At 34.6% G+C, this 25,915-nt stretch overlaps 1 protein-coding gene across 6 annotated transcripts in view; it reads right to left on the reverse strand.

Moving 5' to 3' along the window:
* Positions 1-25,915, reverse strand: part of LOC148950065 (G protein-coupled receptor moody-like) — a 343,869-nt gene that overhangs the window by 83,541 nt on the left and 234,413 nt on the right. For all 6 annotated transcript variants that reach the window (XM_089092107.1, XM_089092103.1, XM_089092104.1 and 3 more), the window contains one exon: positions 5,983-6,221. In XM_089092107.1, the coding sequence (XP_088948233.1) occupies positions 5,983-6,221 (239 nt within the window). The remainder of the gene's footprint in view (positions 1-5,982; positions 6,222-25,915) is intronic.

Below are 25,915 nucleotides of genomic sequence, written 5' to 3' on the forward strand. Positions count from 1 at the left end.
GTCTTTGATTGGAGGGTCGGATGATAACCTCCTCAGAGCATTCAGGGCAAGGGTTGTAAGTTATGACCTGAGGGCATATAAAAAATACAAATGAATGTGCATTGTCAGTTTAATATACATATACTGATGATTATTAATCAAAATGTTAATATTATTTGATTTATTAAAGTTATAATAGTAAAAAACATTAATATTTTTTTCAGTAAAGTGCAAATTTTGTTCTGGTCTTGGGAAGGCATAGGGGTTTTGAGCCCTACTTATGTTAATTTCTGTTTGTTTTGAGTTTTACTCGGTTATTTAATGTAATTTCTGTTCGTTTTGGGTTTCATCTATTTATCGATGCTGATTTGTGGTAGTTTCACGCTTTATAGATTATTTGATTTTATTTTTGCTCATTTTTTGTTTAATGGAGTTCTTTACTTTTCTTTGAAAAACTTATTTGGTGTAAAAAGTTTTTATTAATTCATTTAAAGAAAATATGTACATTTTTCTAACAACTTGGAAATCGTGTGTGCACATGTAGGCCTAAGCGGTACCAACCCATTCTCTTTTTCTATTGTTATCAGTTTCATCATGCATCACTAGGAGACCGAGCTTTGCTTGTGAAGGGAACTAAAGACATAATAACGATATTCAGTGTAACTCCTCGCCAGAAATGTATACCCTCCATACCCTGAATACACAAGAAAAACTTTGCACAGTTTTTATAGAATTCATTTTTTTAAGCAAAGATACAAAGGGGAGGGTAGTTTTCAAAATCTAGAAGTCAATTTTCCCTTCCAATTGGAATCCCTGGGAATACTTATTAATTTCTGGTTTCTGCCGCAATGATGCCAAGAATTTTTCAGATTTTCTGTTCTATCCAACGGATAAGTTAATACTTCTAGCTTTAACTTTTTCAAATACTGTCAAATATTGTTTCAAATACAGCAATATTGCGCTGCCTATGATTTTTGTTTGGGCTTCATGTGGCCCGCTGATATCAATGCTATTCATTAATGTAAGTCAGTGAACCCACAAAAAAATCAATTTAATACAGAATTATAAATAATATTTCAATAAATTACGTATATTATAAGTTTAGTACAACAAATTAAATCTTACAGTCAAAATCCATTCAAAATTACGAGCAAATGAATTGCGCGATACCCAGGGCTATTAGAATAAAGCTTGGTTCAATTATGAGATTGAGCATCCTGTGCTGGGTGTGGGGATTGGGGAAAGTGGAGGGGGGATTGGTACTGCAGCATCAGTGATGAATCTGGCTGAAAAAAGCAGAGTATATACGACATTTACCTTTGTCTGCCCGACAGCTTGTTTACGCTATACTACTGTCGTCTGCAGCAGCTTATTACTGAGAATTTTTGTAAAAGCTAAGCACTTATACTTATTAATTTTTAATGTGTGTTTATTGTTTATAATGTATTATGTAATAATTTCAAATTCACCAAGTAGCGTCTATGTTAAATAGTTACTTTTCTTCACTACCACATGAATAGCGCGTACTTTAATAGCACCCCTCTTGCCCCCTCCCCCCAATAAAAATACTGTAGCTACACCCCTGATAATAAATAAAAAGTTTTGTAAAATAAGACAAAAAGTTCTCTTTATAAAAAATAAAAGATTATTTAAACTTTCTACATTTTGATTTTAGCAGATCAATGGTAAATACATAACAGAGAAAAAGAAAATAACTTAAGCAATCGTTTGTTTTTTCTCACTCATAATATCAAATTGCTTCGAAATGATACGTATAATTTTTTTTAATTGAAATAGCAATATTAATTTTAAAAGTAGTGGGGAATAAAAAACAAATTCCTTTCTTCAGGGAATGGGATTCAAAGAGATTACTTAAGCTTTCAATTTATTCCTTTTATTGGGACAAATTAAAAAAACACAAGACATTTGGAGAAGGAGATTTGTGCTTTCTTTTATGTTAACAAACAGAACAAAATTTCCTTCAAATTGTTACCTAGGCTAATCGTTGTTAAACAATAAAAATTGTCTTTTCAGGATGTAAAAAAAATAAGCTTTCGACTTTTTTTTTCTCGTACTAAAGCACAAAGAAGATTGAAAAAAAAAACATGAAAAGAGGGATTTATGCAAGGACATAGCTAGGATTTCGGCAAGGGTGCAAATTATCCGACAAGCATTGGGACTAACCTGAATATTCTCTTGAAGAGGTGCATATTCTAAAAATTGAATCAACAAAATACAAACTTAGAATATTGGACAATGAGACACTCAAAAGAGGATTATTCATATGCAGAATGTTTTGGCTTAAATAGATGGCACGTCGAGAGAAGAACTTTTTAGCACTAACATCTTAAAAATAGCTTTACAGTATTTTCAACAAATGACAGACTCAACTTCGCAAAAACATTTTTCGAACTATACATTTTACTGCTTTGAAAGAGCACTAAACAAACATTTATCATTCCATAATCGCCTAAGCGAAATTACTGAAAGAGAGTATCTATCTTTAAAGCCAACTGTTTATTTTGATTGAGTGTCATATAAAGAATGGTGAGAGTTCAGAAAATACAGGCTCGGTGAATAAATAAACATATTTGTCTTTGTTTTGATTTTTTTGGATAGATGCCAACCACTATATGAAAATTTTGCAACAAAATCTTGAAATATTTAAGATTGAGCAAATCATAATAAACTCCTCCATTTTTATACCTTTCATAATCAAATCATTAATCCTCTGGAACTATTAGTAGCTTTCTAATATCTCTTTAGTCTCTAAAAAGACTTAAAATCTCGAGAGGATTTAGTACTATCGTTTTTAACATCTATTTAATCACTGATTGGAAGAGGAATTAAATTTCAGTAGATGTATTTCAAATTTCATATGTCTTGAAAACATAGACGAAATAAATAAACATATTTGTCTTTGTTTTGATTCATTACATAAAATAGTTCTTAAGTGGTTTCTCCAATAGCTTCTTGTACTGTATAATCTAAACTGACTTAATGACTCAGACCGCTCAAAATTGGACGAGGGCCAATTACCATTAAAGAGTGGATCCATGGAGACTAAAAACACAATGGTTAAATAATGAGAATTGTAATAATGAGAATTGTATTACTTTAGAATACAACTCTTCTAACCTTCTGAAACAACTCCTAATTTCAGTTAATACTATGTAGTCAGCTGATTTATTCAAACTATGCTAGATCAGACAACTTGATTAATGAAAGATCTCTAGAGCTCAAAGTGAGAGGAGGAGCAAACGAAGCCACTCTCGATTATGCATGGTATGTAGAGTGAGTCTCATCAATACTAATCAAAACTCTAAAAAAAAAAAAAACGCAAACCTTTAAGTAAGGAGCAACCCTCGTCAGTAGTAACCAAAACTGTGAACACGGAGTTTGAAAACAATATTTGCATAAAAACAGTCTAATTTTATGCTGACTCTAAACATTTAAAATTATTAAAGCTGCTTTTCAACATTTATTAGCAATTTTACATTTCCGTAGTTTTAGAAAAGCACAAAATACTCTTAATATATTGTCTGATAAAACTTATGTATTCTCAAATCAGTGGCGGATACAGAGGGGGGCACCCCCCCCCCCCCTAACGTAGTCTAAAGTAGTGTAATTTACTTAATTACGCACGTTAACATTAATTAAACTTGCTCCTAACGCAAGTTTATCGGATCAATCTATTTTGCGCCCCCCCCCTTAAAAAATCCTGGATCCGCCCCTGTCTCAAATTCATCAGGTTAAATCTCAAATATATTCAGGGTAAATCTCAAAGTTTGAAAATGAACTTCATGATTATGACCAGGACTTCCTAACAGACAGTTCAAGGTGTTAAGCAGCAGCCAGGTTCAAAATTAAAACAAAGGTTATGAATATTATAGCGCAAAAAAAATGTCTCTCTAATCGTGAAATAATAATTGTGGATCAATTTCGTCTTGTGAACAGCCAAGAAAATAATAAACTTGCTTCAGTTCTTGTAAAATTTTCCAGCAGAGAAATCGCACCCACTGTTTGCAAAACCGAAGTTGGGAATGAGTTGGGTACTGGAAATCGCGTGGGTATGACAATTAGGTTTTTCTTGATTGGTGTAGAACTATTGTCTTGCAATTCCTAAAGTAGTAGGTTTATTTCCTCTGTTAAAAGTCTTTTCTTATCATAGTAGATGTATTGGACTAAGTTATTTCTGGCTACGTTAATCAGGTAAGGATGTTTGAGAATAATATATTCTTAGCTGAACATATTCTCAATGTGATATTGCACATGAAAGTTTGTCTATTACATTTCGACAGAGTGGAGATGGCCGTTACGTTAATTACAAATAATGATGAGATTTGAAAATACTACTTCGAGTTACTTTACTAAGCTAAACATTTTTAAATGTTAGTACGTTAAGATAATATCAAATAGCTATGCTTGCTTATTAATTGTTTGAATCGATATTCATTGGAGTGATTTGGAAAATATTAAAGTCCAACTCATTTTATCATTGTTATGACACTATTAGGAATTGTTCAGGGATAGTACCTTAGGCTCGGAATACCCAACGAGCACCTTTGTCTCCGCGTTTTTCGGGATCACAGGTGACACAGGTGTGAAGTTCTCTCCAAAAGGGTATAAGGCTAGCAAATATGTTAGTCAGTTCAAGATTAGATTGAAAACGTTACATTCCTGGAAGTTAATATTGAATAAATAATGATTTATTTATTTTTCTTTTTTCTTAGTTTTGTTAGTCTTTAGTTTAGTTTTGTTATTTTTGGTGATAAGTGTAGTTATGAATATATAGTAAATTGAATGTATGACAATATCCATCATAAACTCCCAAAGGGTTTCCCTGGTGATACCGTATTTTATCTTAATCAAACGTCTGAGTCTAATTGGACCTTACCTCAAATTTTAAAATTCTTTTTATTGAGTATAAAATAATTAGGGCTAGGTTAGCATACAGCTCACAGGCTGGTAAAAAATGTATATATAACAATAGACCGTTTTGGAAAAGTGGTTTATTTATCTTCGATTCACTGTAAAAAAAATAGATAATAAAATACTAAAAAAACAAAATTTTTGTGTCTTTATAATTAGCTTATGCTTCAACGGTAATGGTTGTTGTTTTTCTCAGAGATTAACTTGAGTCCCCTCTCGTATGTTTCCAATAAGTTTTGATGAAGATTCTATCTATATTTTTATTGCTCTAACTATTAAACGAGTGTTTACCTTTATATCTTTGTTAGTTCCGGCAAATCTGTCAAAATATCTTATTAAATTGTTAGCTGAAAGATAAACACACCATTCAAGTCCCCATTGAACTTTTTTTCTAAATATATAAATCATCACAGTTGTAATCATTAAAAGGACTCCGATAATAGGAATCCCAAAAAATTAGAAAAATGCACTTGGAAGCGGCCATTCCGCCAGGAAAACTCGTAGAAAATAAAATGAATACAAATAATTTTCTTGTATAAATATATTTAACTCCGCGTGTAAATATGTAAAAGCATAAATATAAAAGTCATCAGACTGGACAAGCAGAAAAAAAAAAAAAAAAAATAATGTAAAACCGAAAACACCACAGACGGAAAAAATCATCCTTTTATTCCCACATTTACTCTGGCAATAAAAAAACTCGTTCTACATAATAGCTTTTTCCTCATCAAATTCCATAATATTTTCTTTCTCAAAGAGGAAAAAACGCATATTGTTTCTTCGCCTTGCTTATGTAGAATTTATGGGGCCATTTAAACTTCCGGTTTGGCAAATATGAAAATTTCTAAGGTAACAAACTTACTTTGGGTAAATCCTAGGGTGGTCAATCATAACATATAAATTTAAGGTTATTAACAAAACGGTGAACATAGTTATGACAATTTCTAAGGCATCAACCTTGCTTAGGCTAAATCCTAGAATGCCCAATCATCACATGTTGACTTAACATTATGGTCAAAACAATAAATACGATTTTGACACTCATAACAATTTCTTAGGTATCAAACTTACTTGGGGTAAATTCTAGGGTGGCCAATCATCACATATCGATTTAATGTTATGGCTAATACAGTGAATATAGAAACAGCTAGGAGACCATATCTGAAGAATGGGAAAAGTTTGCACAGTGTTTCTCCATGAATCCATCGTCTTTTCCAGAATAAGGATGTGACAAGGGGTAAATTAAAACAGCCAAATAGAAGGTCCGTAAAGCTGAGATTTATTATGAAGATACCGGTTGCATGATGCGCCTAAAGTGAAAACAAAGTTTTTAATCTCCTGGTACAAACAAAGAGAGAAAAAAGGACAAAAGAAAGGGAAAATTAAGCAGCGAAATAAAAAATCTGTAGATCTGAGGTTTATTATAAAATACCAGTTGCATGGTGTGCCTAAAGTGAAAATAGGCTATTTATTTTTCGCCTAACAGTGAAAGTTAATTATGAAATTTCATTCTCAGGAATTTGTAGAAAGAACTTGAAACCCTGATATGTTGAATTTATTTTCTCCAGCGCTAGCAAGACACTAGAACATCGTAGAAGCACGGAGCCCAAAATTGGCAAAAAACCAAATTTTCAAAATTAGGATTTTACTCCCCCACCCCGTTAAGGCGTGCATAAATTGGTCACTGATTTAACTATAAGTAAGGAACTACTCGGGCCGACAGTAACCAAAACTGTAAACAAAGGAATCTTGATAACAATTAATACATTAGATATAGCTTTCTATGCTGATTCCAAATATACAAAGTTTGTTAACTTTAATGTTACAAATCAAACACTACAAGCCTGAGAAAATTTGTCTGATTTTCAAAGAATTGGGGAAACATCCCCAAAAAGGCATGTGAATGCATGTGGAAAGGCAAGAGATGTGAATGAATGAAAATGCGAGTGAATGAAAATGGCACCATTAGATTCAGCATATTAGAGAGCCCTACTGTGGTGATTTCAAGCTCCTATCTGCTAAAATGTGGGATTTTACGTTTTTCCCCAGAAGAAAGGTTAATGATCTGTCTTTATTTGTTTTTTTTCTCAGGGGTGATCATATAAAAATGATGGTCCTAGATGAAGGAGAGAGGGCTTATTAGAAGGGAAATTAAAATTTCTGGTGCCCTTTTAAAGTGACCAAAAATATTGTGCCTTGGGAAAATGGCGTTTTCTGCCATTTTGTGGCACCAAACCATAATTTTGCTGCATAGAGGACCAAGTTGCTATCGATTAAAAATTAGGAGATAGACCATCAATTTAAAAGTATCAAAACTATATATTGAGCACCCCAGTCGTGAAGGAAGTAATGCCGTGCGGTCGTACATTCATTCCTGAATAGTCACGTAATCCATACAAGAGAAATGGTTAATATGGACATTTATCTTACTTAATACTTCATTTAACTAAGTTAATCCACTTGATTTTCCATGAAATTATGCTTAGTGACGAATAATTGTGCACTAGCTATTATGAAGGTGTGCTAGGGGGTCATTGTATAAGCAAGGGGGAGGGTCAAGTGCCTAAAAGAGCGCATTTCAATGCCGAAATCGTCTCAGTTAAATATAGCAAGGAGTTTGGGAGGGTAGAATCAATTTCTCATCTCCCTTCATCTAGACTAAGCCTGAATAAGGGTGCTGCAGAGTTATACCCACGGCCGTATCCAGGGGGTTATGGGGGTTAAACACCCCCCCCCCTCGAAATGTTTGTCTGACTCGTAAAAACGTAACAAAAATGGACATAAAAACTAATTTTGTATGCTTTTTTTTAGTTTTTTTTATGTGTAACCCCCCCCCCCCCAAAAAAAAAAAATCGAGTAAAACTCCCTCCGAAAAAAAACCTGGGTACGGCCATGGTTATACCTCCTTTCTTATTGCAGAAAAAAGATATTTGTTTTAAAACTTGATTTAACTAAACTGATTTCCTTCATATTTCGTAAAATGATATACAATGATGTGTAAGTGTGCATGAGCTATTATGAAGGAAGGGTGATGGGTCCTTTTGTGGGTGGAGCGAGAGGGTTATATTCCATCCTCAAAGATTGCATTTTCCAAAGAGTGAACATCGTAAGTGGTAGGCTGGTATCATGTAATATAGTTGTCAGTACCAGACCATGTCCAAGGGAAATTAAGAAAAAAAGAAAAAAAAAATGCTAGGCAGGTAGGCTGGTATCAGTTAATATAGTTGTCAGTACCAGACCATGTCCAAGGAAAATTAAGAAAAAAAAAGAAGAAAAAAAATGCAACTAAAAGGGTACTTTCTAGAACGGAATTATTAACTAGAATCACGTATTGTAGTTGTTGGTAGGGGCGTCATGTATGGAGCCATGTATGGAGCGGGTAGGGGGACTCCCCACCCCGATGTTTTCAGCCTCTCGGTAAAAAAATTGAGTCATTTTTTTTCAAAACAAAAACTTTAAACTCAAATTTTCTAGTAAGTGGAAATATGATGGAAAATAGATGCAAATATGTGACATAAACTCAATCAAAGTAGATCAATAAATGGGTAAATGGGCTGATGGAAACATATGACGTAAAATCAGTGAAAGAAGATTAGTCTCTGTCTGAAAGAAGATTGGTAATAAACAAAAAAGGAAGTAATTTTAATAGGAATATCAACCATTCCAGTCAATAAAAATGACAAACCAATTAGTAAAATTCATTAACCTCTCCCCCCCCAAACCTTAAGGCTAGTGATGACTGTGGTAAATACCAGACCAAGGCTCCGGGATGTAATTCCTCGTACTACTTAGTCCCAATCTGTTATCTCGGCATCAAATTTTTACAGGTTCATTTTTTATTATTTTTATTATTATTAGTTTAAATGGGTGTTTTAAATATAAGACTTACTTTTTAATCAATGAAGGAAAACCAGCTTCAGTCAGTAATAAACAAAAAAGGAAATAATTATAATAGCAATATAAACCAATTCAGTCGGGAAAAAATGACCAGCCAATTGGTAAAATCCATTACCCCCCCCCCCCCCCCAAATTTTGGCTAGTGAGGCCTGTAGTCGGTACCGGACCTTGCCCGCGGGAAGTAATTACTCGTACATCTTACTCCCAGTCTCGTTCTTATTTCTGTACTCTTCCATCATAGGAAGAGTCCTTCTACAGTTGCCACTAACTTAATGTTCTCAAATTATTTTCCTAAAATTTTATCTTACCCTGGTATAATAACTCAGCCCCCCCCCCAAAAAAAAAACGAAAAAAGAATTGAAGTAAATATGAAAATAAATACAATATGATATTTTACACCATATATTCTGCCTTTATTTTGGAAAACATATAGAATATTCCAAATTCCTTCTTTTCTTTATTGTTTTTATTAGTCAAACTTTCCCTTTGGCTTCTCAAAATGGCATATTGGGAGATTTTCCATGGGGGAATTTCTCACGGGGATGAGGATTTTCTACAGGAGGAAATTTCCACGCGGAATATTCTGTGTGGTGGGGGGAGGGACTTACCAGGGGAGAATTTTCTGGAGGGAATACCTCAAGCATCAGGCCTGGACCCCCTGTATTTGGAGAATTTTCTTCTTTTAACCTTGCATTTACAAAAAAAATGATACAATTTTAGTGATCCGTTCTCCTAAAATGTCCAAGAAGCAAAAATTCTGAAAGTACATTTTCTTCTGAGACGTTCAAAATATTTTCAGCATTGTGGCAGAAAACTCGCAAAATAATAGCAAGATTACCTGTAAATACCTTGATTTACACATATGAAATTCTTTTAATGTCCTTCAGTTCTATAAAATCTCTATAAATTTTATATAGAACGATCATATATAATTATATGAAATCCAATTAAATGTTTCTGTCTGTCCTTTAGGCATTACTACATTGTTCGTCCGGTCACCAAGAATCTTTAAGAGGCTGCTGAGTACACTCTTGCAATGTTTTTAGCAATAATTTCACCTTCCCCCCAAAGGCCCTCTAAATACTTTTCGCGCTCATTAAATTGGAGACCCCACACTGCACATACTACTACTCCTACTACTAGCAACTCACCGCAGCACAAAGTCACCTGAGGCAACACAGCTGCGCACGCACGTTCCTCCTCCATCCCAACCTATTCAGCACCTCCCTTTTTTACACCCTCCCAGGAAGTTCCCATTCCCCTTAAGTCTTTCTTTATGACATCCTCCCACCCAATCGCGGACGACCTCCTTTCCGTTTAGTCTAAGACGGTTGGTCGGAAAGGACAATCTTTGGCAATCAGGCATCCTTTTTTCGCAAAACGCGCCGGAGTAATTTCAACCTTTCTCTCATTATAACCCTAGAAAGCGGGATTGAACCAAACTTTTCGTACAGCCTACTGTTTGAAATACGGTCAGCCAGACGAGTATCCAAAACAATCTGTAAGCAATTTCTCTGGAAAACATCTAGCAAATCTTCCTGCTTCTTTCGGAGCGCCTGTACTTCAGAACTATGCTTGACCACTGTCATAATTGACCGCAAATAATCGACAGTTATTCCCGAAAAGATCATTAGGGTTTTTTCATGGAAGGGCGACTTTTTTAGGGTTGGGGGGGGAGGCTATAGAAAAACTTAGAAAATGCATCATAAATTGGTTTAGATGCATTTTTGTAACGTTTGTACAAGTTGGACAAGAATTTTGTTTTTGAGGGGGAGGGGGGAGTCTAAGATACAGAGCCCTCCTTATACTAATTTTCTGAGGGGGTGGGAGAGTTATCGTGTGTGTGGGGGGTGTCATTTTTTCGAGGTGGCCGGGGGTGCTTATAGAAAAAACTTCGAAAATGCATCAAAAATGGGTTTATATGCATTTTTGTTAAGTTGGACAAGAATTTGGGGAGAGGATTATAAAACACAGAACAACCCCCCCCCCCCACACACACACACTTGAAACGGCCTTGCCTGCAATTTAATCAAATAACTAATAATATCATAAACCTGCAACATACATAACGGATATTGAGTTTTGTTAAGAGCACAGATGAATATAGTGTATTTCCTCTCATACTAATCCTTCCCGTTTCTCCATCATTCCAAACAAACAATTAACTTTGATGTTGTTGCTAAAGCCTGCCTATCCTAGGATTAACTTGCCCGAAATATCTAACCGACTTTTCTTTTCTTTTCCTCAATCCCTCTCGGGAAAGTTTTGCATAAAACTGGCAACAGGTGGGGTTTCCTAGCAGTTTTGTAATATCCATTTTTATTTTTAAAGGGAAATGAAAGCACATTGTGGCTTTTTACATATTTAGTTCACATGCTTAAGTGAATTGGGAAAGAAAAATATATCCAGCCTTGCTTACTCTTTAAGACTAATTAAAAAAAGCTTTCCCAAAAACTGTTTTTCAAAGAAAATTAAAGGCTACTACAAAACCTAAGACGAAGAGAAATTAAATTGAGTCAAACTTAAAAGTAACAAAATCACTATAAATTGGTATATTAAGTATTAAACGAACAGACATTAAAGTAATTAGTCGACTTAAATAAAAATAAAAACAAAAATCACTAGTAGGGCCATCATCCCCGAAAAAACTTGTAAAGTCTAGAGGACAAGGCCATATCTAGGGTTGAGGGGGTTGTGGGGATATATATATATATATATATATATATATATATATATATATATATATATATATATATATATATATATATATATATATATATATATATATATATACATATATACAAATAATATATATATATATATATATATATATATATATATATATATATATATATATATATATATATATATATATATATATATATATATATATATATATATATATATATATATATATATATATATATATATATATATATATATATATTGGATTTGTTCTTTAACTTTTTTATTGTAAAACCCCCGAACAAAAATCCTGGATGTACCCCTGGTAGACGGTCATTTGTGCCTTTGTGCTATGTCGATAATAATATAGTTTTCAAACAGTTTGTTTTTCATTTGTTACAAAAACAAGAAATTGAACGCTGATCAAATTTACTGGAAAGATAAAATCAGTAATACATTCGTGATTTTCAACTTGGTATTTTACTATTTTAAAAGGACGTTTTTTTGTCACTAATTTTTTGAAAATAATGTTTAAAAGGAAGAAAATGTTAAGTAAATTGTATTATGTAATTGACTTACGAAACTAGATTGAGTGTTTCAAAAATCGACCAAAATATTTTTGGAAAAGAGTACTTTTTCAAAGAAAAGCAAAGAGGTATATTAAACTGAAGATCAGTAGAAATAAATTACTACAATAATTTAAACGCAAAACGACGAGCAATTATTGTTGAAGAACAAATGAAACCCGAAACCAACAGAAGTTAAAATAAACAATTATTGCAAATATAGAGATAACAGGTACTAATAGAGATGAATATATAGATATTAAAACGAGTAAAAATTACATTGAACAGTCAAGTAAAACTTAAAACGAACAAAATTTACTACAAACAGGAGTTTAACTACTGTCCCCCTCCCATGGCTGTAAAAATCTATAGCCTTTTACCTCATTTGCTCTTTATTGAAAACTATGTGCATCTTGAACAATATTTTTTGCTTTTCAAAACATCGACAAAAAATAAGTAAAATTTTGACTATAATAATCAAGATGATTGGAAAAAACTAATGAACGTTAACTAAATATTTAGTATAAAATGAAATTAATTCCTGGAAAATCAGTAACTCAAGACTTTATTTATGCTCATTTTTGGCTTAATGTGGCATTTTGCCTTTCTTTGAAAAACTTTTTCCGCGAAAAAGTTTTTTAAAATTAATTTCTGTTTGCTTTTATTGACATAGTCTTTTTCATGGAAAAAGAAATTAATATATTAAATCTTTCATTTTTTTTTATCAAGAATCAATAGGTTGCCTTACTATTTTTATGTTGGAGGAAATATTTCAACAAATTTTAATTACATACGCCGTTTGGAATAATTTGGACATACATAGTATTGTTTAATTTAATTTTAAACATCATTAAATTTTCTTGCAAATTAAAACTTAATATTATTCCTATAAATTTTTATCTATGCTCTTTTGACAACCTGGATGCACTTAGACCATGTTCCCCAACATTATCTGAAAATGTCTCCATAATATCTTAAGCTTTAATAGTAGTATTAGTAGTAGAAGTAATAGGGGCAGTATCCATATAGTACCTTTTGGTCGGTTCAACATGCCCTTTAACATGCACTGACAGTTTCAACTTAATACCCTATGCTACCCCTGAAACATGGCTGTTACTGTCTTTTAAAAATCTGCATCCATATAGTGTGTTTCAATTTTGATCACTAGTATTGTTACTATTATTCATTTATTGCCCTTCCAAAAAAGGTACAATAGAGGGAGTAATCATTAAAGATAACAAAAAGAAAAAAAGGACACAAACACACATTGAAAATTCAAATACATGACAAAAACAAATCTTCATACATTAACACTAACAAACCTATTGCGAACAAATTAATGATGAAAATTTCTTTAAAAATAGGATAGAGATTTATAAATACTTATATTTGGGTCTGCAACCTTATACAAATGGATAATTTTACGGTTTCTTGTCCAATAAGGCAAATTAAAAGATACTTAGCAATCCTAAAGAAGATTGATTGTAGGTATTTTTTTATTAGTAACTGTAAAAAATTTCTAGAAAGGAGCAATGTAAAGCTGATGTGGAAGGGCTATGGCTTTGTAGATGGATGCTAGAAGGTAACGGTTGAAGCGTAGTTTGCTTTTTACGATTTCAGCGTAACAAATACTAATTTTACGCTCAACGTGAGATATCAGCAAACGACTTGTGTGGCCGATAGATGCGCCAATTGGAAGGCCCATGTATATAATATGGTCTGCGGGTTTGATAAGAGAACCGTCCAGATTTAGGAGAGAAGTAGAGGGATTTCGCCAGTTGAAAAAGACAACTTCGGTTTTCTCAGGATTAAAAGACAGACCGATATTTAAATACTCATCTTTAAGGATTTAAAAATTATGCTCAATGCGCTGGATTGTACGGCTGAGATGCAAGACGTCATCAGCATAACAAATAAGAGACGCATCGATTCCCCCAAGAATGCAAGAAGGAAGAAATTTTGCCTGAGCGTCCAAGATACTATTATTGAACAAGGTTGGGGAAGTGGTAGTTCCCTGTCTAGTCCCTTTCCTAACGGGGATGGAGTACTGAGGAATCACAGGCACATTCGAGAGCTTCGAAGAGTTTGGCCTCACACGAGAATTAATGTAATTGTATTGGGATTGATAAAGAGCCGACTGCTGGGGTAAACGGGACTGGAGTTCTAAACACACTTTAAGATTCCTATATAAATCCCTGAGAACATGGACAACTGATGTGTTGACGCCTTACTTCAACCATGCCATATGAAAAAACATGGACGAATGAATTAACGCATCGAACGCACGTTTAACGTCATTTCCGGCTAGGATCAGAGTTTCTCCCAAAGAATCAGTGTCAGCGAGGGTAGTAAAAACTGCTGTAAGAGCATGAGAACAGCCAAGATTAGACTGTGAACTGAACTGATATGGGAAGGATGTAACATTTCAGTCTTAGTTCATCAATAAAAAGGAGCTCGAAAAGCTTACAGAGATGGTGAGATGGTGGTAGAGATGGTGAAGGAGAGTAGAGATGGTGATGGGATGGATGAAGTAGAGGATGGGACGTACTAGAGGATGAAGGAACATTGCGACTCATATTTTCCTTTTTTGGGAATCAGAGTGAGATCACCGATGCAGAACGAGGAAGGAACAATACTTGTATCAAATGTCATTTGCATGAGAAGGCTGAGGTGACGCACCAGTACATAAATTCCGTTAAAATGCTCTTCAACTTTCCCTGAACGTTTCACTGTAATACCCTTAGCTTCAGCAGTACTAGAAATAGCCGTCACAGTAGTAGATGTAGCCGTAGCAGTCACATTAGAAGTAGCAGATATAGTAGAAGTGGTATTGGTATTAGTAGAATTAGCAGTTGCAGTAGCATTCACATTTTGAATTTTGCCTAGTTGAATATCCCCTTTAACATATTGCAAAAGTTTCAACTTAATAGCCTACCTTAGACTATTCCTGGGTACTGCTGATACGCCATTTAAATAACCTGCTTGTACAGAGTGTGTTTTTTTTAGTTCAACATCCCCCTAAACATTCCACGACAGTTTCAATTTCTTACCCTTAGCCTCAGTAGCAGTAACCGCAGCAATAACAGTAGCAGTAGTAGCTGCAATGTTAGTTCAACATCCTCCTTTATATACCCTTGGTTAATTGATCATATCTCACGCCATTCCTTTAAAGTTACAGCTGTACTACCCACAGTCATTCTTGACTTTCCCCTTTTTGACAAGCAGTATACCACAGCGCGTTTTGATTTAGTTCAACTTTCCCTCAAATTATATAGTATTTGTTATTCGGAAATAGGGCATATTTGAGCTTTGGTGTTCAAAAGTCCATTATTTCCCACTTTTCTTTCCCATTATTATATATATAAACAATGGCAAATTGCATAGCTTAAACCCCATGCTCTAAAGGCTGTGGGGGGTTGATATTTCAATTTCCCCAAAGACAAAGTGACTAGACCTTTCAACTATGCTGAACAAAATAGCTACCTAAAAATTTTTATTGGGTGGGTATGGGGAATTAATGGGCTTAGGAGTGGGGTTACTTGCCCTCCGATTTCCTCTTACTTTTGAAAATGGCACTAGAACTTTTCGTCTCCAATCGAATGAGCTCCTTTAAAAGTTTCTATGATAGGGCTGTGCTGCCTATGATATTGTTTATATGCCATTTTTGAAAACCTGCATGCACACAGTTTTTATTTTAATTAAGCCCCATCCCCGAAACCTCTCCTAAGAGTTTCATCTTAATACAATTAGCCTCATTAGAAACAGGAATCGTTGTAATTAATAGCATATACATCGGGCCTTCTGGTTAGTTCAAAATCTACCACAACTGACCCTGAAAGTTCCAACTTAACAATGTAAGCCGTTCCTGGGATATTGCCGTTACACCCTTTTGACATTCTACATGCTCATAGTTTGTCTTGATTTAGTTCTACATCCACCAAAACATTCCTTGAACGCTTCTCCTTAAAATCATTAGCTTCAGTAGTGTAATTGTTGTAATAGTAGTAGTAGCATTAGCACATAGTACTCGTACATAGTATTTTATGATTTTTTAGACATGCTGCTCAACATACGCTGAAAGTTTCAACTTGACATCATAAAACGTTCCTGATGCAGTGCTGATGTGTTCTCTCGAGAACATGTATGCACACAGTGTGTTTTGATATAGACATAACTTGTTTTAAGATTCCCTAAAATTATCGTCTTAATCCCTTTAGCTTTAGTAGTAGCAGTACGACCAGTAATAGTAATAGCAATAGTAAGAGTTAACACCTACCCAGTCACCTTCGCAGTAGGCACCTTCCCAAGCCACTCAATGCATTCCCAGGTCGAGGATAGGGGAATGTCCAACAGATATGTCCAACATATCTGTATTCAACAGATCCAACAGATATATATATATATATATATATATATATATATATATATATATATATATATATATATATATATATATATATATATATATATATATATATATATATATATATATATATATATATATATATATATATATATATATATATATATATATATATATATATATATATATATATATATATATATATATATATATATATATATATATATATATATATATATATATATATAAAGCAGCAAATTATACTACGGTGAGCTTTAATAAGCCAGTTGTGATTCTACAAAAAGCGTTCTAGTGATCCCCAAAGGATCATGGCGCATGTTTGATTTATTGGTTCCACTAAGAGGAGAGGAGGTAGGATTATTTTTTTAATTATAAAAATTAATAAAAAATAAATAAATGAAAAAAAGAATCATGGCGCCAAATTTTAACTGTGTGTCTGAAACACCATTAATATAGATAGCTTCCAGTCTTGTGCCAGTTCATTAATTCAATGCCAATATCTCTTCATGTTACTTATCTATTTCTGTTCCTTAATTGTATGCTGGAAGAACCCCCCTATCCTTGCATTGGTTCTGAGTACGCCTATGCTGCTTACACGACACCTCTACTATTTTATTTGCAATGGTTTGGGATTTGAACCGCTTTTCGAAAACACACAAGGTTTAAAGTGATTAAACATTTTAATGTTCATATTATTAGTTTACAGATGCGTTGACTTTATTATGGCTACCGTAGACCCACTTTAAGCTTCAGTTAAGTATTTTAGTTATGAAAAATATATAGTTCATTAAAATAAGCGAGTAGTTTATCATGTACGCAACGTTATCAGTGAGCCAGCTATCTTCAATTAATTGGAAGCAAATTCATTTTGTCTCTGACTCTTTATCTTACACACAATAATTTTACTCTCGGTTTAATGACGCAAATAACTACGGTTTTCCAATGGTTTGACATTTATTGGCAATGGTCCAATTATCGCTCAGTGAATAGAGCGCATTCCAGAATATAATCAAACCATCCATGGCACTGAACTTTAAGTAAAAAATGGCCCTTGTTGACTATAAATGGAATTCGGATGTTAATACACACAAAAAAACGCGCTTTTCACGCTAATTTGAAATATATTAAACTGATTAATTTCAGAGTTACCCCAAAAAAGCCATTAGTTATATATATATATATATATATATATATATATATATATATATATATATATATATATATATATATATATATATATATATATATATATATATATATATATATATATATATATATATATATATATATATATATATATATATTTCTATAGTTTTTGGGGCAAGGGGAAGGACCCCTATAAAAAGAGGAACGGTCTTGATGACAGATTATCAAATTTCCCAAGTTTGAAAGCAGCAGAGCGGGCATTACAAGTCCCTGTATGCAATTAAATAAAAAAAAACAAGTTTTTTTAACTGAAAGTAAGGAGCGACATTAAAACTTAAAACGAACAGAAATTATTCCATATATGAAAGGGGCTGTCCCCTCCTCAACGCCTCACTCTTTGCTAAAGTTTTTTATTGTTTTAAAAAATAAAGTTGGGAGACAGAGTCAAACTTTAGCGTAAAGAGCGAGGTGTTGAGGAGGGGACGGCCGATGTTACTGCTTACTTTCAGTTGAAAAACTTTTTTTTTCTTTCATTTCTGATCTTTTTTTTAAATAATGCTGGGAAATCCGGCGTCTCCTTCATAGCAATGTCCCTTCCCCCATGAAGACTTCCTTCATGGAAAGATCCTCCCACATAACCCCCGACCCACCCCACCCCCACTACCTGAAAAAAAAACCCGGAAAACATCTATATACTTTTCAATAACCAATACTATATGTTAACATTGGGTAAATTTTAAAACTTTCAGTCCTCCCCCCGAGGACTCCGGGGTATTAAGTCATCCTAAAAGACATATTTATCATATTTTCGACCATACTAAACAAAATGGATATCTCAAATTTGATCGGGTGACTTTGGAAAAAAAATGAGCGTGGGAGGGGGCCTAGTTGCCCTCTATTTTTTTGGTCACTTAAAGAGGGCACTAGAACTTTTAATTTCAGTTCCAATGAGCCCTCCTACGATATTCTAGGACCACTGGGTAGATATGATCACCCCTGGGAAAAAGAAAAAAAAAACAAATAAAAACGCACCCCTGACCTTTCTTGTGGCAAAAAATGGAAAATTCAACATTTTTGTATGTAGGAGCTTGAAACCACTCAAATGGGGTTTTCTGATACGCTGAATATGATAGTGTTATTTTCATTAAGGTTCTAAAATGTTTAGGTGATCTTCCCTCCTTTTTTTTTAAATCAGCCAAATTTTCTCAGGCGCGTAGCTTTTGATGGGTAGGACTAAATTTGATGAAACATATATACTTGAAATGAGTATTAAAATCTGATTCTTTTAATGTATCTATTGGTATCAAAATACCGTTTTCTAGAGTTTCGATTACCATTGAGCCGGGTCACTTCTTACTTACAGTTCGTTGCCACGAATTGTTTGAAAATAATTTTTTTTACATTTTCCGAGGTAAGAAGGGTCATAGAAGCGTGCTTATTTATATTTATTAATTACAAACAACTTTTTCCACAAAATAAGTTTTTCAAAGAAAAGTAAAGAACTCCATTAAACAAAAAATGAGTAAAAATAAAATCAAATAATCTACGAAGCGCGAAACTACCGCAAATCAGCAATGATAGATAAATGGAACCAAAAACGAACAGAAATTACAATAAATAACCGAGTCAAACTCAAAACGAGCAGTAATTAATATAAGTTGGGCTCAAAACCCCTATGCCTTCCCAATGCCAGAACATAATTTGCACTTTACTGAAAAATAAAAAAATTTTCGTACTTTTAAACTTTAATAAATCAAATATTATTAACTTTTTCATTACTAAATTTTAGTATATGTAGGCCTATATTAAACTGACAATGCACATTCCTTTGTATTCGTTTTATATTGACATAGTCTTTTCAGGGAAGAAGAAAATAATACTTTTAAATATTTTTGTTTTTTAAGACTTTATAGTTTGGTCCGCTATTTGTATGCTGGAGAAAAATTTTCAGCAATTTTTGACAACATACACCCTTTTAAAAATCTGGACACAAATAGTAGTTTTTAATGTCATTTCATACCTCCTCTAGTTGACCTGAAATGGAAAACTTGATACCATTCGCAAAAAAAATCTGCTTACTTTCTTTGATAGGTTGGATACACTTACGCTATTTTGACTTGGTAAAATTTTAAGAGCAGAAGTAGCCCAGAAAGTTTGAACATAATACCCTCAGTCGTTCTTGGGATACTGCTGAGAGCCTTGTTGGGAATTAGCATTAATACAGTGCATTTTGATTTAATCTTAAGGCAACATTTAGTTTTTAAACATAAAGGCAAATGGGAGGGTGTGCGTGAGAGGGGGATTAGTTGCCCTTCAATCACTTTCGACTATTAAAAAGGGCATCATCCCTTTCTATTTTCAATCAAATGAGCCCTTTTCGAAGTTCCTATGACAACTCCTTCAATACGAAGTGCCCTAGTCTAAACAACAACAACAACAAAAAAAATCATTAATTATACCCACATCGATCTTTACTATAAAAATTTCAACCCTTCCAATCACTTTCGAATATTAAAAAGGGCACAAGGCCTTTCGATTTCCAATCGAATGGATGTGTTTGGGGAAATGGTGGGCGTGAGATGGGGGTTAGTTGCCCTTCAATCCCTTTCGACTACTAAAAGGGCACTAGCGCCCTCAATTTCCAATTGAATGAGTCCTTTTTTGATGTTTTTACAACATCACTTTCTATAAAAACCTTATATGCCCCAGGGCATTACTTACAACCCTTGCCCTGAGGGTTGTGGGCGGAGGGGTTGTCATCCTTAAAGACCCAATTTCCAAAACTTTCAACTACGTTGAATAAAATGGCTATCTAAAAATTTTGATTGGATGTGTTTGGGGAAAAGTTGGGCGTGATAGGGGGGTTAGTTACCCTCAAATCACTTTCGACTATTAAAAATGGCCTTAGCCCTTTGAATTTTTAATCGAAAGATCTCTTTTTCAAGTTTCTACGACAAAGATTTCAATAAAAACTTATATACCCCCAGGGCGTAACTTATAACCCTTGCCCTGAAGGAAGACTGTGAGGGGAGTGTCCTGTTCAAAGTTATAATTTCTTGAATTTTAAACTACCTGAAACAAAATGGCTATCTAAAAATTTTGATTGGATGTGTTTAGGGAAAAGGTGGGCGTGAGAGGGGGGTTATTCGCCCTCAAATCACTTTCGACTATTAAAAAGAGCGCTAGCCCTTTGAATTTCCAATCGAATGAGCCCTTTTTCAAGTGCCTACGACAAAGATTTCAATAAAAACCTTATATGTCCCCAGGGCATAACTTATAACCCTTGCCCTGAAGACTGTTGGGGGGCTGTCATACTCAAAGACCTAATTTCCAGAACTTAAAACTACGTTGAATAAAATGACTATCTCAAAAAGGTGGGAGTGAGAGGGGGGTTAGTTGCCATCCAATCACTTTTGACTATTAAAAATGGCACTAGCCGTTTAAATTTCCAATCAACTGAGCCTTTTTTGAAGTTTCTACAACAACGCTTTCTATAAAAACCTTATATGCCCCCAGGGAATAACTTACAACCCTTGCCCTGCAAGCTGTGGGGAAGTGTTCACCTCAAACAAATTATTTCTATCTGGAAATAACTACGCTGAACAAAGTGGCTATCTCAAAATTTTGATTGGATGTGTTTGGGGAAATGGTGTGCGTAGAAGGGGTGTTAGTTTCCTTCCAATCACTTTCGACTATTAAAAAGGGCACAAGCCACTCCAATTTCCAATTGAATTAGCTATTTTCGAAGTTTCTACGACAACTTCTTCGATACGAAGCACCCTGCTCTAAAGGAAAAAACATTGTGCCAACATCGTTCTTATATGCCCTCAGTGCATAACTTAAAACCCTTGCCCTGAGGGTTGTGGGGGAGTGTCCTCCTCAGAAATATATTTTCTGTCTTGAAATCCACTACGCTGAACAAAATGGTCATTTCAAAATTTTGATTGGATGTGTTTTGGGGAATGATGGGCGCCGGAGGGGGGGGATTGGGGGCTAGCTGCCTTCCAATCACTTTCGACTATTAAAGAGGACACTAGCCACTCCAATTTCCAATCGAATGAGTCATTTTCGAAGTTTCTACGACAACTCCTTCGATACGAAGTGCCCAGGTATGGAAAAAAAAATAACAAAAAAAATGATACATTGTGCCAACATCGTTCTTTATTTAGGCAGCGCTATTGCGCTGCCTATGATTGATTTTTTTTCACCAGGAAAGTTCGTATGGAAATGTTAAATAGAGCTCATTAGAATGTAAATCTAAGGTTTTAGTACCCTTTTCTAAATAACAAAAAACATTACAGCACAGTAAAATGTCAATTTCTGCCATTTTTTTTATAAACGTTGCTAGAATAGGGCCACACTCGTACTAAGCTAACCATCTGAGATTGCAAAGCAATTTCGAACCTTCAATATATAATGTTCTAGTTTCAGAAGTCTTATAGCCAAGCCGTGGCACATTTATCCTTAAACAAAGTGTTAAGTAATAAAAAAAAGTTTTTTTAACTGGTAATAAGGATCGACGTTAAAACGTAAAACGAGCAGAAATTATCCCGTATATAAAAGGGGCTGTCCCCCCCTCAGGGCCTCGCTCTTTACGCAAAAGTTTTTATTATTTTAAAGAATAGAGTTGTGACAAAGAGTCTAACTTTAGTGTCAAGAGCGAGGCGTTGAGGAGGGGACAGTCCCTTTCATATACGGAATAATTTCTGTTCGTTTTAAGTTTTAATGTCGCTCCTTGCTTTCAGTTAAAAAAACTTTTTTCTATTTAATTTCTGAACGTTTTTAAATTAAGGCAGGTTTTGATTTTGACTCACCGCACATAAATACTTAAAACAACATTTGCATATTAATTTAACTTTTTTTTTGGCTAAATGGATTTCTCGAAAGTTGTTTAATTTTGTTTACGAACGTTTTTATCATAGGCAGCGCAATAGCGCTGCCTAAGTAAAGAACGATATTGGCACAATCTATTAATATTTTTTCCATACCAGGGAACTTCGTATCGAAGGAGTTGTCGTATAAACTTCGAAAAGGGCTCATTCGATTGGAAATTGGAATGGCTAGTGCCCTTTTTAATAGTCGAAAGTGATTGGAACGCAACTAACCCCCTTTCCACGACCACCATTTCCCAAAACACATCCAATCAAACTTTTTAGATAGCCATTTTGTTCAGCGTAGTTGATTTCCGATTAGAAATGATGTTTTGAGGAGGTCTATCCCCCCACAGCCCTCAGGGCAAGGGATGTGTCATACCCGGGGGCATATAAGGTTTTTTATAGAAAGCTATGTTGTAGAAACTTCAAAAAAAATCTTATTCGATTAGAAAATCAAAGGGCTAGTGCCCTTTTTAATAGTCAAAAGTGATCAGACTCAACTAACCCCCCTCTCATGCCCACCTTTTCCCCAAGCACATCCAATCAAAATTTTAAGATAGCCATTTTGTTCAACGCAGTTGAAAGTTCTGAAAATTACGTCTTTGAGGATGACAAACCCCCCCCCCCAGCCCTCAGAGCAAGGGTTGTAAGTTATGCCCTGGGGGTATATGAGGTTTTTATTGAAAGCGATGTTGTAAAACTTCAAAAAGGGCGCATTCGATTGGAAATTGAAAGGTCTAGTGCCCTTTTTCAATAGTTGAAAGTATTTGGAGGGCTTCTTACCCCCCTCTCACGCCCGCCATTTCCCCAAGCACATCTGATCAAAGTTCTGAGATATTCATTTTGTTCAACGTACTTAAAAGTTCTGGAAATTAGGTCTTTTAGGATGACAAACCCCCCACAGTCCTCAGGGCAATGGCTGTAAGCTATACCCTGGTGGCGTATAAGGTTTTTATACAAAGTGTTGTCGTAGAAACTTCTAAACGGGCTTATTTGATAGGAAACTGAAATTACTAGTTCCCTTTTTGATATTCGAAAGTGAATGGAGAGAAAGCCCCCCCCCCCTCACGCCCACCCTTTCCCCAAACACATCAATTAAAGTTCTGAGATTTTGTCATTTTGTTCAACGCAGTTGAAAGTTCTGGAAATTTTAATTTTGAGGATGACAAACCCCCCAAACCCTTCAGGGCAACGATTGTAAGTTTTACCCTGGGGGCATATAAGGTTTGTATAGAAAGCGTTTTTGTAAGGACTTCAAAAAGCGCTCATTCGATTGGAAATTGAAAGAGCTAGTGCCCTTTCTAATAGTCAAAAGTGATCGGAGGGCAACTAACCCCCCTCGCTCGCTCACTATTTCCCCAAACACGTTCAATCAAAATTTTCAGATAGAAAGTTTTTTCAACGTAGTTGAAAGCTCTGGAAATCGGGTCATTGAGGGTGAAACTCCCCCCAGAGCCCTCAGGGTAAGGTTGTAAGTTATGCCCTGGAAGCACTTCAGGTTTTTTTTTGTAGGAAATGTTGTCGTAGTAACTTTAAAAAAGGCTCATTCAATTGGATATTGAAAGGGCTAGTGCCTCTTTTAATAGGCTAGTCGAAACTGATTGGAGGGCAACTAACATCCCTGTCACGTCCACCATTTCCCCAAACACATCCAATCAAAATATTGCCATTTTTTTCAACGTAGTTGAAAGTTCTGGATATTATGTCTTTGAGGATGCTCACATTCACCCACACCCCTCAGGGCAAGGGCTGTAAGTTATGCCCAGGGGGTATATAAGGTTTTTATAGAGCGTTGTAATAGAAACTTCGAAAACTTCGAACGGCTAGTGTCCTATTTCATAGTTAAAAGTAATTGGAGGAAAACTAACACCTCTCTAACGCCGACCATTTCCCCAGAAACATCCAATAAAAATTTTGAGATAGCCATTTTGTTTAATGTAGTTGAAAAGTCCGGAATTTATGTCTTTGAGGATGACACTCCCCCCACAGCCCTCACCGCAAGGGTTGTAACTTATGCCCTGGGGGCAGAATCATTTTATCGTCGAAAATATAAAGATTTCCACAAACAACTCTCTAATTTTGACTTATGCAGACAAATTCTATGGAAGTGGTATCTTTTTTACGATCATTCTATCGGGAAAAGGAGAAAGCGTACAATACGCCTGTAATGTGGAAAATTGAGTTACCTTACCAGAAAAGGGCTCATTCGAATGGAAATTAAAAGTGCTAGTGCCGTATTTAATAATCAAAAGTAATTGGAGGGCAAGTACTTTAAAAGTACTATAAAGGTACTCTATAGTACTATTATAATAATAATAATAATAATAATAATAATAATAAATAATAATAATAATAATAATAAAAATAATAATAATAATAATAAAAATAATAATAATAATTTATTATAAGCCAAAAAAAAAACAGGCCATACAGAACAGTATTCTTAATTACGCTCAACAAGAAAACCTAATATGCCCTAATATACCCTGAATTCTAATATACATATAACGTTGCTTATTTCAGTGAACTAAAGATATTTGTCTGCGAATAAAGAATGGGGTACTCTTACATTAAATGGGCCTTCCTGGAAAGACCTAGTTGTAAATGCCCTGAAATATTCCCCTTAGGTGTATATTATCAACTACTTGTCTAGGAAAACTAACACCGCTCAAATGATGAAAACAATGAATAAATTATGTAACAATTGGCTTCAGAACAGCGATTATAAATACACCTAACTACTGGTAGAGCCAGGTTGCGTTATAGTCAACAAAGAAAAATCTCATTTATCTTTCAGAAAAATGTACTATTATCAATACCAGAGCCAGTTTGTTATAATTAACAGAATAAAACTGCAAGAGAACAATGAAATCTATGCAGATTCTTCTATTTTGGCGAAAACAAATTGGTATATTGATATATTTCCCAGTCACGTAACCACGCCCCCTCTGTGCATCCCTCTGATATTCCTGACGATGAATGGTATGCTCACTTTGAATAGGAGTTTTCGTTTCCTGATCCCTAGCTTCAGGATCAGTATGATAAAGAATTAGATGCCTTCTTAGCTTCTTTGCCGGAAAAACATTACACCCTGACAACTCGAGGAATAGAAAAGGCAACCAGTGGAAGTCTTCCAGTGGCTTTGATTGTGTGGGAGCTATGCATATTAAGAACGGAAGCCCTCTTTTAACCCAACACCTAACACTGCTAATGCAGTGTGAGTCCAAATGTGGACTCACACTTTAGGGACTACTTGCACAAAATCTTATGATTCAGACTTTTTTTCACTGGATTACAAGGCCGTATCCAGGGGGGGGGGGTTACCCGGTTTGAACACAGCCAAAGACCTGTTCCATTATAGGAAATATTCTGCTTTTAGAAATTCTTTGGACAATTATCTGGGCCAAGAACACAATTTATTATTCTTTCAGAGATTGTTTCTCTTCCTTTAT

Source organism: Artemia sp. Qi Xiang Cuo, chromosome 7 (assembly GCF_049724085.1).
Source record: "Artemia sp. Qi Xiang Cuo chromosome 7, ASM4972408v1, whole genome shotgun sequence".
NCBI lineage: Eukaryota > Metazoa > Arthropoda > Branchiopoda > Anostraca > Artemiidae > Artemia > Artemia sp. Qi Xiang Cuo.